Source organism: Nycticebus coucang, chromosome 6, assembly GCF_027406575.1.
Source record: "Nycticebus coucang isolate mNycCou1 chromosome 6, mNycCou1.pri, whole genome shotgun sequence".
NCBI classification, from domain to species: domain Eukaryota; kingdom Metazoa; phylum Chordata; class Mammalia; order Primates; family Lorisidae; genus Nycticebus; species Nycticebus coucang.
The window spans coordinates 24,941,010-24,954,861 of record NC_069785.1 but is presented as its reverse complement, the minus strand read 5'-3'; the positions used below and the strand labels follow the sequence as shown (position 1 = coordinate 24,954,861).

At 38.0% G+C, this 13,852-nt stretch overlaps 1 protein-coding gene across 2 annotated transcripts in view; it reads right to left on the bottom strand.

Moving 5' to 3' along the window:
- Positions 1–2,165: 2,165 nt before the first annotated feature.
- The window catches only part of PRKD1 (protein kinase D1), a 295,125-nt gene continuing 283,438 nt past the window's right edge, over positions 2,166–13,852 (bottom strand). For both annotated transcript variants that reach the window (XM_053595452.1, XM_053595453.1), the window contains 2 exons: positions 3,917–4,002; positions 2,166–3,134 (listed from right to left, as the gene is read on the bottom strand). In XM_053595452.1, coding sequence (XP_053451427.1) covers positions 2,916–3,134; positions 3,917–4,002 — 305 coding nt within the window. In that variant the 3' untranslated portion in view covers positions 2,166–2,915. The remainder of the gene's footprint in view (positions 3,135–3,916; positions 4,003–13,852) is intronic.

The following is a 13,852-nucleotide window of genomic DNA, read 5'->3' as shown; positions in this document are numbered from 1 at the left end:
TTGCCCATCTCCATGAGTTGTATTTCTTGAGTTCTCTTTCTTGCCCTTATTCCTGTGCTATAAAGCATGACTTTAGTCTGAGTAACAGTGCTCTTCTGAACTTTATGTCTTTGTTCTTGTTGCTTTCTTCTACTTTGGGGCAGGTGTTTACCTACTAGTGTTTCAAGCTCTGCTCAGCATCACCATATCACTTTCCTTTCTACCTTATCAAGCTGACTGTTCGAGGTGATGCCCTGTATGTTTACTTATTTTCTAAGCTTATTCTTTTCTATCTAATGGACACAACTCTCTTTGGGGCAGGAACCATGTCACATTCACTGTGTGTGTGTGTGTGTGTGTGTGTGTGTATCTACCACCTTGGGCATTTAGCATTTCTTTTTGTAAGGAACATTCCAATTCTACTTTTTTTTTTTTTTTTTACTGTTCTACTCTTTATTATAAAGTATACCCTAACTTAATGTTGACTATAGTCATCTTGTTTTGTTATGAGATATTGTTCAGTCTATCTACCTATATTTTTACACATATTAACCATCCCCACTTTATAACCCCTCTCCTCACTACCCTTCCCAGCATCTGTCTCCATGAGATCAATTGTTTTTAATATTTAGCTTCAATACATGAGTGAGAACATGTGAGATTTATATTTCCATGCTTCTTTGTATTTTAAAATATCATTGTCTAGCAGAGAGCTGTGTAGAAGTTCAATACATTTTTGCTGCATAAATAATTGATTTTTGTGTGGTTTTATAATATAGAGTAACTTATATTAGTTTTCTCTGCCTACTCATTAAGAATTTTAGGATATTTTACAACATTATGGATCATATTATCATAAGTTCTTATCCTATAATCCTTTTAGAATACCATTAACAAGAAAAGTTATTGATTACATTTTATACTACAGCTGATAAAAAGTAGGTGTATACATTTAATATGAATTTATGTAATTTAAATTATGATCCTCTAATTTATATTATGCACATACCAAGAGAAAAAAAGCTTTATAGGCTTTCACTCCTTTCCCCCCTTTATGAAATTGCTCACCTAGTCTCTTGACATAGAAAAAGGTATCAGTTATATTCCTAGGTTGGCAAGAGTCATTGCCCTACTGGTTAACATATTCTACTTTGTTGAGTTGAATATACATATCTGTATGCTTGTGTGTGAATATTCACCTTGGCACACACAGCACACATGTACATATATACCCCACCCTTAGAAACAAACAATAGATTGAGGGACTTTTAAATTTACAGATGCATGTGTTTAAAATCAGTAATTATACAAAATAGAGACATCATTGGAAATGTCAACTATCCTCCCTCCATCCTTCCAAGTGGAAATAGAGTCTACAGACTTAACAACCTTACGGTTGTCATTCAAGTGACACTTGTCATTCAAGTGTCAAAACACTTACAACATTCTTGCAAACATATAATTTTTTTTCTTGTTACATAGCACATCATCGCCATCCTACTACAAAGGAAAACTGCCCACATGGCCCATCCCACACACCTACCATCTGTTAGGTCCAAGGTCAGCTTGCTCTTCCCCAGGCTGTAGAACCTTGCCTAAGGTAACTTCTCTTTAGGGATTATATTCCATTTTTTTTTTAATTTAAAAAAATTAATAATTTGGGATACATAATACTTGTATATCTTTACAATATATACTTTAAAAATAACTAAAATAGTGGTATTGAACTGTCCTTAAAAAAAGAAAAGAAATGACAATGTCTGCGGGGACTGATACCCCAATACGCTGATTTGTATTTTTCTGTCTTTAGTGTTTCTGTAGACCCCTTCAAACTGTTTTGTTTAGGTAATTAAGAAAAGAAACTAGAACAAAATCCCTGGTTACTCCTGACTAACTCAGGAAGCTCATGGGATTGCCATCTGCAACATTCTTACCTAGGCCTCCAAGTATCCCATTGGGCTTGGTCGCCTTTCCCCTCGCAAGCCTTCTGTTCTTTCAGAAACTAGATGACAGGAAAAACACAAATGTTTCACTTTGAAGCATACTTTTACCACTTCAGAGTAGATAAGGCTAAATTCCAGGCCATGAGACTTTTTCCTGCTTTTTGAATAGGTACCTCTGATTCTCACTGGCCTGCAAACACGAGTGTAGACTACATATGAAAATAAGTCAATCAGGTAGACGTATTTTGACAAGAATATTTATTTGTTTTTATTGAAAAATACACAAAAGCGAAAGGTTGCTTAGCTGCTGATTTTCCATAGTAAAACAAGGCATTGTAAGAAAGGGGGAAATATATCTGTCATATATGGCAGTTTACATTTCTAAGGCATTGAGGCTGAAGAGCAGCAGCCCGGCGAGCCTAGGTACATTGACTTGAGTTTAAACACCGTGGCACACCAGGCAGGCAAAGGATCTGCACTGTGCAGTAAAACTCTTTCATGCGTTTGTGTTTTGGGATTTTCCTCCCTCTGCCCCCGTCATTTGTTTCCATCCACGTAAGTTTTGTTCATAGAACACCGGTAATGGTCTACTCTTCAAGAGTCTGTTTACAATAACACCACCCATGGGACACACGGAGCAGAACGACTTCCTGGATAGGTTCAGTCTTTTACCAAAACCTTCAGTAAGAAAAACACTGATTTTCGAAGGCACAGTGGAGATAGGTTTAATGCATTAAATATAACATGAATCATTCACAATAACAAGTTTAGTGTTTCAGGGAACTTTTGTTAATACAACACAGTTGGTCACACAAAATACAAATGCTTCTGTTGATTTGTCTTGGCAACTCAGATACATCAACAGTGCTAACAGTTTAACAGCTTTGTTCTCATCTGACAGAAAATAATGGCAGTTCTGCAAGGCAAATGTTAAACCTGACCGTATGTATTTATTAATTCCACAGTGTTTTGACAGATTATAGGAGACGGAACTCAGAGGATGCTGACACGCTCACTGAGGGCTCTCATCTCTGTTTCTTCGGTCTCAGGACTGTCGCTGTGGCGAGCACTTGGATTGATCAGGTGCGCCGGGTACTGCAGCCCCTGCTCGCCTGCATACTGCTCCCACCTCAAGTCATCACTTTCATGGGTGATGTAGCGTTCACCGATTTTGCATTCCAGCTCTCGTAAATCTAACCACGTCTGATAGTCCTGAAGGAGGAAATTCCGAACTATTACCATAGAGGTCATTACCACTCATATGTTCTCTGTGAGTTACCCTTTCTCCTTCTGCTCCAACAGTGCCGCACCGTTCATCACATATCCTCAAGTGACAGCATCAGCACCAAAGCCATCCTGCCTGCCTAACCTTTGCAAACACACACTGTTTACAGGATTCCGTGGATCAAAGTGTGGGCAATTAATGCCTGCAGTCAAGCAATCAGAAACGTTGGCATTCCTTTGAAATTCAATGCCTACAATCTTTCAGCATTTCAGAGTATTATTTTTCTAAACTTTAAATTCAATGTGAAATAACAGTCAAGAGAACACAAGCACACACACATATTTCATACAAGCCAGGCAGTTGTCCCATACATAATAGCTGAGGATCTCAAAATGCAGCTTCCGAATGAATACAGTGCATGAGCAGATGGGCATCTATTTGAACATTTATCAGAATTATACATACAGATACTTTTAAAATATGGTTTTCTGAGTTCTGTTATGATTCTTGGCTTCTTTACTTGTTTGATATTGTTTTTTGGTTCTTGTATGTGTGTGTGTATCTCTTCCCTGTCAAATCTTCCTGGTAGAGAGAAAGGTTTTAGAAATACTAAACTGTTATTAAATGCCAAGAAGTTGCATGCATTATGGCAAATTGATATTAGAATGATTATGCTTTTAAAAATATGACAAAAGATTTCTACATATAATATCAACTTTCTAAAAATATTTAAAAGCTTAACCAACTGACAAAAAAATATGATTTTTACCTGTAACCAAGGGTGACTTAAGGTCTTATCAACGCTATACCGCTTTCTCATTTTCACTTGCAGCAAATTGTTGATAAGATCAATGGCTGAAACAAATTTTAAATATTAGTAAAATCAGGTGACAAATCTGCAATGTATGCATAATTCATTTACAGTTTATTTCACACAGTTAAACGTAGCAAAGTGACAAGGTAGCAGAACCTGCAAAAAAATTCTTTGGAGAATTCTGAAACCCTAGCTTTCATTTTATTGAGAATGCTAATTAAAGTAATTGTGTAGGAATAAGTATTCGAGTCTATTATGAGTATGATGTAGTCTACTCTTCAATAAATTTTTTTAGCTTAGGAATTTTATGTATATATACATCATTTATATACATCCGAAACTAATGGTAGAAAAGTAATACTCAAGAGAAAGGATTTACTCATTTTGTTACAACACGTGTTTAATGTTTGAATGCACATCATGGAATTCATAGTATTGAATTAAGCAAGAGACATCTTGGCATCATATTTATATGGAAAAATATAGTATAACATGGGTCATAGTTTCTTGATAAACTTGGAGCCTAACAACCAATGGGCCAAGGGGAAAACATTTTTTTCTTTTTATATACATTTTATTTTTTATTTTTTTATATTATTATTATCTTTTTGATGGAGGTGGACCATATTCTTCTTAGCAAAGTATCTTAAAAATGGAAGAAAAAGTATCCAATGTACTCAGCCCTACTATGAAGCTAATTTATAGTTTTCATATGAAGGCTATAACCCAACGATAGCACAAGAATATGGGGAAAACACTTTTATCTCCCAATTTGTTTTTGCTTTCACAAATAATCAATGTATTATTATTATATCAGGCTTCATTGACTTCCCAGGGGAAGACAGGAAAGAAATATGCCTAATAAGAATTGTTCTGTGAGGGGTTAGAATCAGTCTATCCAGCTTAGTACTATATCCCTCCTTGGGGCTCCTAGGAGATTAATGTAGGAAGAAAATGTGATCTTTTAGTTACCTTGACTGCAAACCATTTTAGTTACCCATAGTACCGTGTGATGGAGTTCTCACTCTTTTTCTGAAAATTATATATTCAGTATATATCATTAATAGTTTATTATTTATTAAAGTCATTACCTTACACTTCCCACTCATTCTTGTACTAACTTCCATATTTTTATTTTAGCATTCTTTCCTCAAAAGGGGCTTAGTTAAATCTGCCCACCTCATGGAAACATTTACATTTCAGAGACATAATTCTCATCTTTAACTTTCCTTAGGTACTATGCCTGAGAGATGCTCTTTTTATCAAAAATCTGATCAAAAAATGGGAACTTAAGAGTACAACGTTCCCGACCACCGTGTCCTGAATCAAGCAGCTCTCCCTCCCTTGTTGGGTCTGCATCAACCTCTGTGATACAGACTACCTGAAGATACAGACACCCACACTGAGTCCAGAATGCAGAGTCTAATCTATCCCCTCATTCAGAAAATATCAGAATCTTTCTCATTATCAAGCAAAGAGAAGCTAGTTCTACAGTCTTTGGGAACTGAAAATTGTATATCTCTGGTGCTAATATTCCAAGAATTTCCTTGCACCAAAAGGCTATAGAATCGAACAATGAAGAATTCTTTGTCTGCAGAAATTAAATGCAACAGCACTCACTGAAATGCTGCCCTGTGCGTACACATTCGCTAGCGCACCTGAGGAAACATGGCACTTAGTACAATTTCAAATCCCAAGCACGTGTTCTCAGAGAGCTTTTAAAGTGCACTTCTCTCAGTGAACTGTGTATTGGGCATGTGCTTTAAAATCTCCATTCACGTGATTTACTCACTGGTGAGTAAAGTGCACTTTCCATACCCGCCCCTGGGCAGTCACACGGCAAAAATGGAGGAGGAGGAGCGAAGGGAGCGCTCATGTGCTGCTCTGAGCACGCGGCGCTGCAGGAATAAGTAGGGTTATGCATTCACTCATTCTGCTTAGAATTCTATGATGAGGAAGGAAGGAGGATCGCGACTCAAGGAAAGGTCTGGTGTGTGCCCACACGGGCCCCAACCGTGAACCACGCGGCCTGCTGGGAGGGATGCGCTGCCACAGAGGAAACCAGATGGCCCGAAGGGAAGGGACTATACAAGGATGAAAAAAATCGCTCTCCTGCGTGACGTGCACAATCACAAGTCTGGGGAGGCCATAGTGCTCAAGTGACCTGAATAAGCACAGCCAGGTGAAAACAAGGACCTCCAAAGGAAAGCAGTTTAGGATATAAGGAGAGGATTAGAGGGGATAGGTGTGCATGTATATGAGAGAGAGAGAGAGAGAAAAAACGTGTGTGCGCATGCACGTGTATAAATGTTTTGTGGCTCTTGGCAACAGAAAGCAGAAACGATTAGCTATTAAATGTTGGACACCGTACAACATGTATTTAAACACCGGGACCATGATGTTACTGAGCAAACAGGTCCATCAGTCCTTGGGAGCTCCATTGTACGCCACTGTTCCGGAACTCTTCAAATATCCTTGTTTTATTAACTGAGTTGCATACAGCCCATGCCTTGGATGGTATAGTTGCAAGAGCCATTTTTTTTATTTTTTTAGAGATTAAAAAGTTTTTTTCCCCCCAACATTCTCTTTCCTAACCATGTCTAAAATTGCTACAATGCTCGTGTGAGAAAATGTCCTCATGTATGTGTTAATCATTCGTTGAGCCATTCATTTGTCAAATCTTCCCTAATTCCTACTGGCGGTTATTCAGGGAACAAAAAGTTAATGGTGAAACTCTGGCCCTGAAGAGCTCCCAATTTAGCTGCAAAGGTAAAACACGCACATACATGCCGCCCACCCACATTGGGTGATGACGGAAGGCACCACTTCGAAACTTTGACTTCTGATTATTAATATTCTATTCACAGAAAAATGTGTTTTCTTTTTCTGACTGACTGTCACTGGTCCTACTGATGTTCTGGATGCAATGGAGAACTTGACTCCGTTCTACACGACAGTTCCTTTCCCCTTGGAGACAGTGATTCCCCTTCAGCTCACCTTCTACAGACCCTTCAGTTTTCTTTCAGACTCCTCTGTCTTCCTAAGTACCCTGATTTTCATGCTCACTAGTGTTTTATTGATGTCCCTGTCAGAATTCAATGTTAGTATTGACCAGAATCTTCCTCATTTTTAACTAACAATTTGGTTTATACGCAAAGATACTATTCTTATAGCCTGGAATTAGGGTGTTTTCATTCTTTGTTAAAATTTTACATTCACATTCTTAGTTTGTCCTTATAATGACCCTATGAAACTCATTCTTTTAATCCCTATTGTACTTAAAAGGGAAAACCTGAAGCTTCAGAAGGCCATGTAACTTGTTCAAAGTTAGGCAGCTCCTAAGCTAGAAAGCTAAGGTTGAAAACTGGGGGACTGGGTAGCGCCTGTGGCTCAAAGGAGTAGGGCGCTGGTCTCGTATGTTGGAGGTGGCAGGTTCAAACCCAACCCCAGCCAAAAACTGCAAAAAAAAAAAAAAAAAAAAAGAAAAGAAAAGAAAAGAAAACTGGGGGACTAGGGGAGCCTGTGCTCTTTAACACCCTGGCACATGGCCACAGGATGCCACCAACTCACTATTATCAGCTTATAAGAATGTGAGTAATTAACTAATTTTGACTTTTTCGAGCCATGAGCATCAAGTTCTTCTTATTAATGTTTCCATAATACTTTTATGTATTTGAATGCAAAGGTGTGTGTGTGTGCATGTGTGTATCTTTGTGATTGCACCTTCACATGTCAGCATTGAAAAACTATTCTGAATGTGATATGATTCTCTCCTATCAGACGTGTTAATTATTCTAGACTTCCGCCATGTCCACACTGAATATTCCCATTTGCTATGTACTAATTGAATTATTAGAACGTTTTTTAGGACAATGCTTAAATGCAGGGCTTGCTGACTCTATCATAGATTACATTCCCAATTGCCAGGGCTATTCATTATTCTTTAAGCAAACCTTATTATAAACAAGTAATGTTTCCTCCCAGGAGTATTTCCAACTAGTTCCATATTGCAACATGCTCTCCAAAAGCTATTATAGGAGACTTTTTTTTCAAATGCTTTATGAAGACACATCAGTCCTTGGTATTACCCTTTGTTCTCTAACCAATTTGGCAATTGTACTTAAAAAGAAAGTTCAGTTACTCTGGAATAATGAAATTTTAAGTAAATGAATATTAACTAATATAACAGCTCTAAGAGCACATCAGTGAACTTTTGCAATATGCAATACATCCAGATTGCATATATCTATAGCTTGTAGCTGCTGCTGCACGTCCTCTTGTGCTTCTGTGTCCCCTGGGTGCTAGCTCCCAGCAGACCAGCTATATGGGCTATGTCTAATTCATCAAATGCAAAGGATACCAGACAAGGGGATGGGGAAGCCGGTTGCAAAACAAAGCAAAATTGGAGCAGCCACAGCAGTCCCAGAAGAGAGCCAGCAACCAGGAGAAAAGTCCAAGTGGGGTCTTAGCTCTGGTTCTAAAGCTAAAATCAAAATTCACAATTCTGAATTCAAGAGAATATGGTAGGGCATCTCAGTGGGAACTGTGGAGAAGTGACGCTGGGGAGGCAGATACAAAATTGGGCCATTCCCCGGTCCTCTCAAAAACAAAGCAAAGGAAAAAGGGATCATGGTCTGGTGGTGGGAAACAGGAAAGAAGAGGAAGGTCACATGGAAAGGCAGCATGCCATCATGGCTGCAGAACCAGATGCCAGTGCCCAGAGCGGGGAGGAGAGAGGACTGTGGAGTGTCCAGCTCAGCTGATGCTCCGCAGCTGAGAAACTGGAGCCCCAGGAGAAAGGGCTATTTGGGAAAGTAAAGAATGCATTAGAATTCTCAGTACTCTGCACCTCCTTTCATCAAAATAGCAAGAAGACTACATCCAAATGCCTAGATTTCTTCAGTAAGATATATAGCAATACAATGCACATCATTCAGCAGATTTGGGCAATTAGCAGATGTTATTTAAACAGAGAAAGGTCCAAAGCAGTGCAGGGAATGAGAATCCCTTCTTACCTCAGGTTATCCTTTGTCTTTCACATCCTCCTCCCCTTAGACTCCCACTTTAAAGGTTCTTTTCCCTCCCTCTGTCCCTGCAGATAACAGAAGCAAAACAGGCAATGCCTGGTTCCTCCTTCTCTTTGCAATATATATGAAACTAATTTTTTAAAAAGAGTGTTATGTATGGTTATTTTCTGATAGCATTTGCCCATTTAATCTGGGAGTCGGTCTTTCTAATATTATTCTCAGAACTTCTCTTTATTCCCCTTAAATTCAATCTCTTAAATGAAATTAAATTCCTCTTAAATTCAATCTCTTCTTTCCATCTTTTTAATAGACTGTCCTAAATCCAAGCTCTTTTAGATAGCCACATCAGGGCAATGTGGGAAGCCCATCCTTTTCCATTCTTGCTGGAAAGTTTTAAACAACTACATGGTGTACATTTCTATTTTAAAAATTTCCCCTCATGAGCAAAGAGTATTGTACTTTCTAAAATGTCTCTAGCCATCAATTCACACTGTTTCCTATAAATTAAAAAAAAAAAGAAAATCTTTTCGAAGTCTAATCTTTCTTCTCTTTGGCAATAATACAGCCTTGGCTGACAGCCTTGGTTACTTTTCTTCTAATATTCTGTATAGCAATTTTTCTCCTTGTCCCATCAAGTTAAGAGACTAAAATCTCAGGAAACCGAAGAGAAAATTTTATCAAACCTACTTTTTTAGCAGAATGGGACTTTCAGCTGATGTTAAGATACCTGAAGTTCTGTGTCGCCTATTTGCTAGTTGCACAGGGACATCTTAACAAAGACAAAATTATGGTACATGCAGGTGTTGAGGCCTTTAAGTTTAATATGAAAAGCAATACTTCATCCGAGTATAACTGTATAGATTCCATTCTCTTTTGGCATCAAAATGCAGAATTATCTTTGAAAGTGGGCAAACTACTATAGCTATTCTCTATTTCAAAGACAAATACCAATGGACGGATACAACAGGTTCTGTGGATGTTGAAGGTACACCTGCAGATGCCATTGCTGTAGCTAAACTGAAGGACACCAGGGTTTGCAGAAAATCCTATAGATTGTAACTGGACAAATGTGAATCCTTGATAGGTCTCCAGGGTCACACCTCTCACTCATATTTCATTTCTCATCTTTTCTTATTTCCTTTTGTGGTATTATTTCAGTATCTGCCTGTCTCCCTCCCTCCTTAGATTAGATTTTAGCTTCTTTAAGGTGACACAGACTGAGTGTTCAGTTTTGCACATAAATTTGTAAAATAAAATGTATCTAAATTTTAATGCATCAGAAAAATGCACTTGCTAAGTAGCATTTGGTAGATTGAATACATTAATTAGAAATGTAAATGGCCATTTTTCTCAGCTCTAAGTTTTAATACCCATATTGTGTGCATATGGTTTGTATATTTGGGCTAAAAATACTCATGGGTGGTAGGGCATCGCAACTGTACATAATGTTACAGATCACAAGATTGCTGACTTCTATCAGAAAATCAGAATGATGCTCAGAATAACTGTAATATGGATATGGTGTTTACTTTGCAATGTTTATTTTACTTTACCTGTGAAAACTTACAGCTGACCTCTTTTGTCCAGACACAGTACTTTTTATTTTTTCTTTCTCTCCAGTCTTCTCTCTACCTCAAATTATCCAGGTACATATTTTTAAATTAGAAGCCAGATCAGAGCTATCAATCTGGTGATGGAGTCACCACCAAGCCAGTCAACCTGCGAGCTCCTAGCCTGCAAGCGAGGGTTTCCTCCTTTTTTCCATTCCGATCCTTCCTCCCTGCCTGAGCAGTGTACTGCTTAGTTCTTCCCTCCCTTTGGTTTGCCTCATGCTGATGGTAAGTTGTGTGTTTATTTTAAAAATCATTTTGCAACCCTTCACATTCCAGCTCTCAACCCAGCATGCTGTTGCTCGGCAACACTAACTGGGACGCTCCTCTCAGGGGCTGAAACCAGAAGCTGCCAGCAGCAAACAAGGCCACTGGAAATCCTCATGTCACCCGGGCCTGAGTCAATTACCGGAATCCAATGAAGTGCAAGACCTTTAGAGACTCAGATTGGCGTCTTTCTTTTTCCAGTTCTTTCCTCTGTAGAAAGCGATTCTATCAGTGGTTACTCCTTTGCCTTACATTCAATTTCATTTCCTCCTGAAGCCCAGCCATGCAATCTTGGAAACCATGAATTGTTTAAACACAAGCATACAGCAGCCCCCAGTCTGATGCCCAACTGTTTCAAAATTTAAAGTAGAAATCAAAATGTATTTATACTATTCTGGTGATAGTTAGGGTAGACATTTTTTTCCCCCATTTTCACTGTACATTAGAATCTTTTGGAGAATTTGGTTTTGAAATACTGATACTCCAACCAAAGGTCAAGTGGAAACCTTTAGGGAAGGAGCCTCTAGGTACCACCATGTGCACAGGTGCCTTGGGTGTCTCTCCTACACGCAGACTTTGATATACAGCTGAAAAATAGTTATGGATCTTAAACTGAAGATTCTGAGTCCGTAAGTCTAAGGTGAGGCCCAAGGGTCTGTATTTTAATGCCTCCCAGACAGGGCCAATACTACTCAACTTGAGATACATTTTGAGTAGCAAGGAGCTGGAGGGATGAGGACATTGAAAATGGTTAATAATTGGTTTATATTGCCCAAAGCACCCCTGAATAGATGACTGTATGTATAGAGAAAGCTATCTAAACAGACAGAAAGGTATCTGGCCTCAGCCCCATCTTGTTCAGTATCTGAAATGGAAGGGGGTAGAAGTTCAGCTCCGAAGGTACTGACAGGAAGAGCTGACGAGTTGGATTACGCAAATACTTTCCCCACCAACTAGGGCTAGAGCCATGGGTCATACTGGGAAAATACCATTTAACAGACATGAATGAAACAAGTCCTCAATTTAGGTTCCACTCTCTCAATCCCTCCAGAACACCCAAGTACAGAACTGAAAAATCTGGCTTACCAAAGCGTGCTTGAGAAGAAATGCTGGATTTTAAACCCATAGTAAACTCAGTATGATTCTACTTACATTCCCAAATCAAATCTTATCTTCTGTCATGCTAAAAGAAATGTGTTCTTTATAATGAGGGACGTGGAGGCTTCACTTTACTCTTAATTAGATGCAGTGAACCTTGGGTCAGATCATTCCTGAGGTTAGATTAAAAAAAAAAAAAAAAAAACAGAGAAAAAGAGGAGAATGTTTGTACCAGAATGAACAAGAGGTTGAAGGAAAAACTGAGCGTCTAGAAGAATAGAAGGCCACAGAGGCACAATGGTTGCTTTCAAAGCTCTGAGAAGAGCGTTTATTTGAAAAGGCATTGGACGTATTTTGTCAGTGGGTATAAACACACAGATATTTTTGCTCATTGTGTTAGGGTTAGATTAAAAAGAAACTAGGCTCCTCATGAAATTGTACATTTTCCATCACTAGAACAATTTAAGAATATTTTGGATAACTGCTCAGAGGATTTTTACTGTGGAGGAGTATATAGGTCGGATAAAATTTTTAATAACCTATATTTTGAAATAATATGTTATTAGGTAAGCAAGCTAACTTATAGCTAATTTAGCATTTTTATCCTCTCTTCAGACACCTCCATGCATATTTAAATGTTATATTTTAATCCAACTATGATATACATACGAGTGAGATTTTTAACTTTATAACTGGAATACATAGGAAATATTTCATTTGGGGCGGAAAACAGCCATTGTTTGAGCATTTGCACTGTTAATGTTCTTGCTAAAACTTCTCAGCAGCCTCTTTCCATTAAGTTATTATTTGTTAGAGAAAAATCTCATAATTACATTTTACTGATATCTAAACAAATGATTCATTTCCTAGTGGGACATGTTTTTAAGATACATGTATTAACCTCATGTGGGAGTTTGAAATATGTATATATGTTAAAAAATTCATTCTATTGGTAGATAGCTTTCAAATCATGGTATGCCTTTGGCTTGTAATAGGAAAATTTATAGCTAATAAAATGAAAGTTCTTTTTAAAAAAAGTTAAACACTATTACTTGCAGAATCTTAAGTTGAGATTGTTTAAAATTATTTAAAATGTTAAACCCCAGTGAAGGTTCTAACTTCCATAGTTCACTTTATCAATTGTGAATAAATTTCCTGGTACCCGGTCAGCATCTTTTTCAGCCGTTTACTGGTTAGCCCCCTCACCTCTCTTCCATGCTGTTATGTCTGACAGCCGTGTTAATATGTCGACAAATCAATCTATTCATTAATATTCAGCAGGCCTGCTGGATCTGCAAGCCTCATAAACTGTTACAAACACAGTTTAATTATTGAAATGACAATTGTCTTTCCTTTGTTTCTCAGACCATTGGATTTCTGGGTCTCATCTACCCAAGGCTTATTTTCAATAGGGTTATTTTTTGTTTTGAACAATATGCAGTGAAAGAGGGGACCTACAGCTGGTTCCTTTTCATGGCAAAGTGCTGCTTCCAGCGTAAGTGTTTAGTGTTCTGGAACACTGTTGGATTTTGAAAACATACCATGTGGTAATGGCGCTAGGCTTTTATTTAGCTTTGCTTTGTGTTTGTACTGGCTGTATTTTCCAATCTCCAATTTCTGGGGGGAAAAAAACACATTTGTGACCAATTTTATTTGAATCTACCAAATTGAATGGCAAAGAAAAAAATCCTTTTAAAATAAAATTTAGATGCTTTGATAAATTTACTGGTGTATGATTCTAGCCATTCTATGTTTCGAGATACCACATATTCTATACTGTACAGCTGAAGATTGAGACCAACTGGAATAAATTACAGCTGCACTTATCAGGGAAAAGAAGAGGCATAAATATTACCACTGAGGCTGTCAGGGCATACATGTGGAAGAAA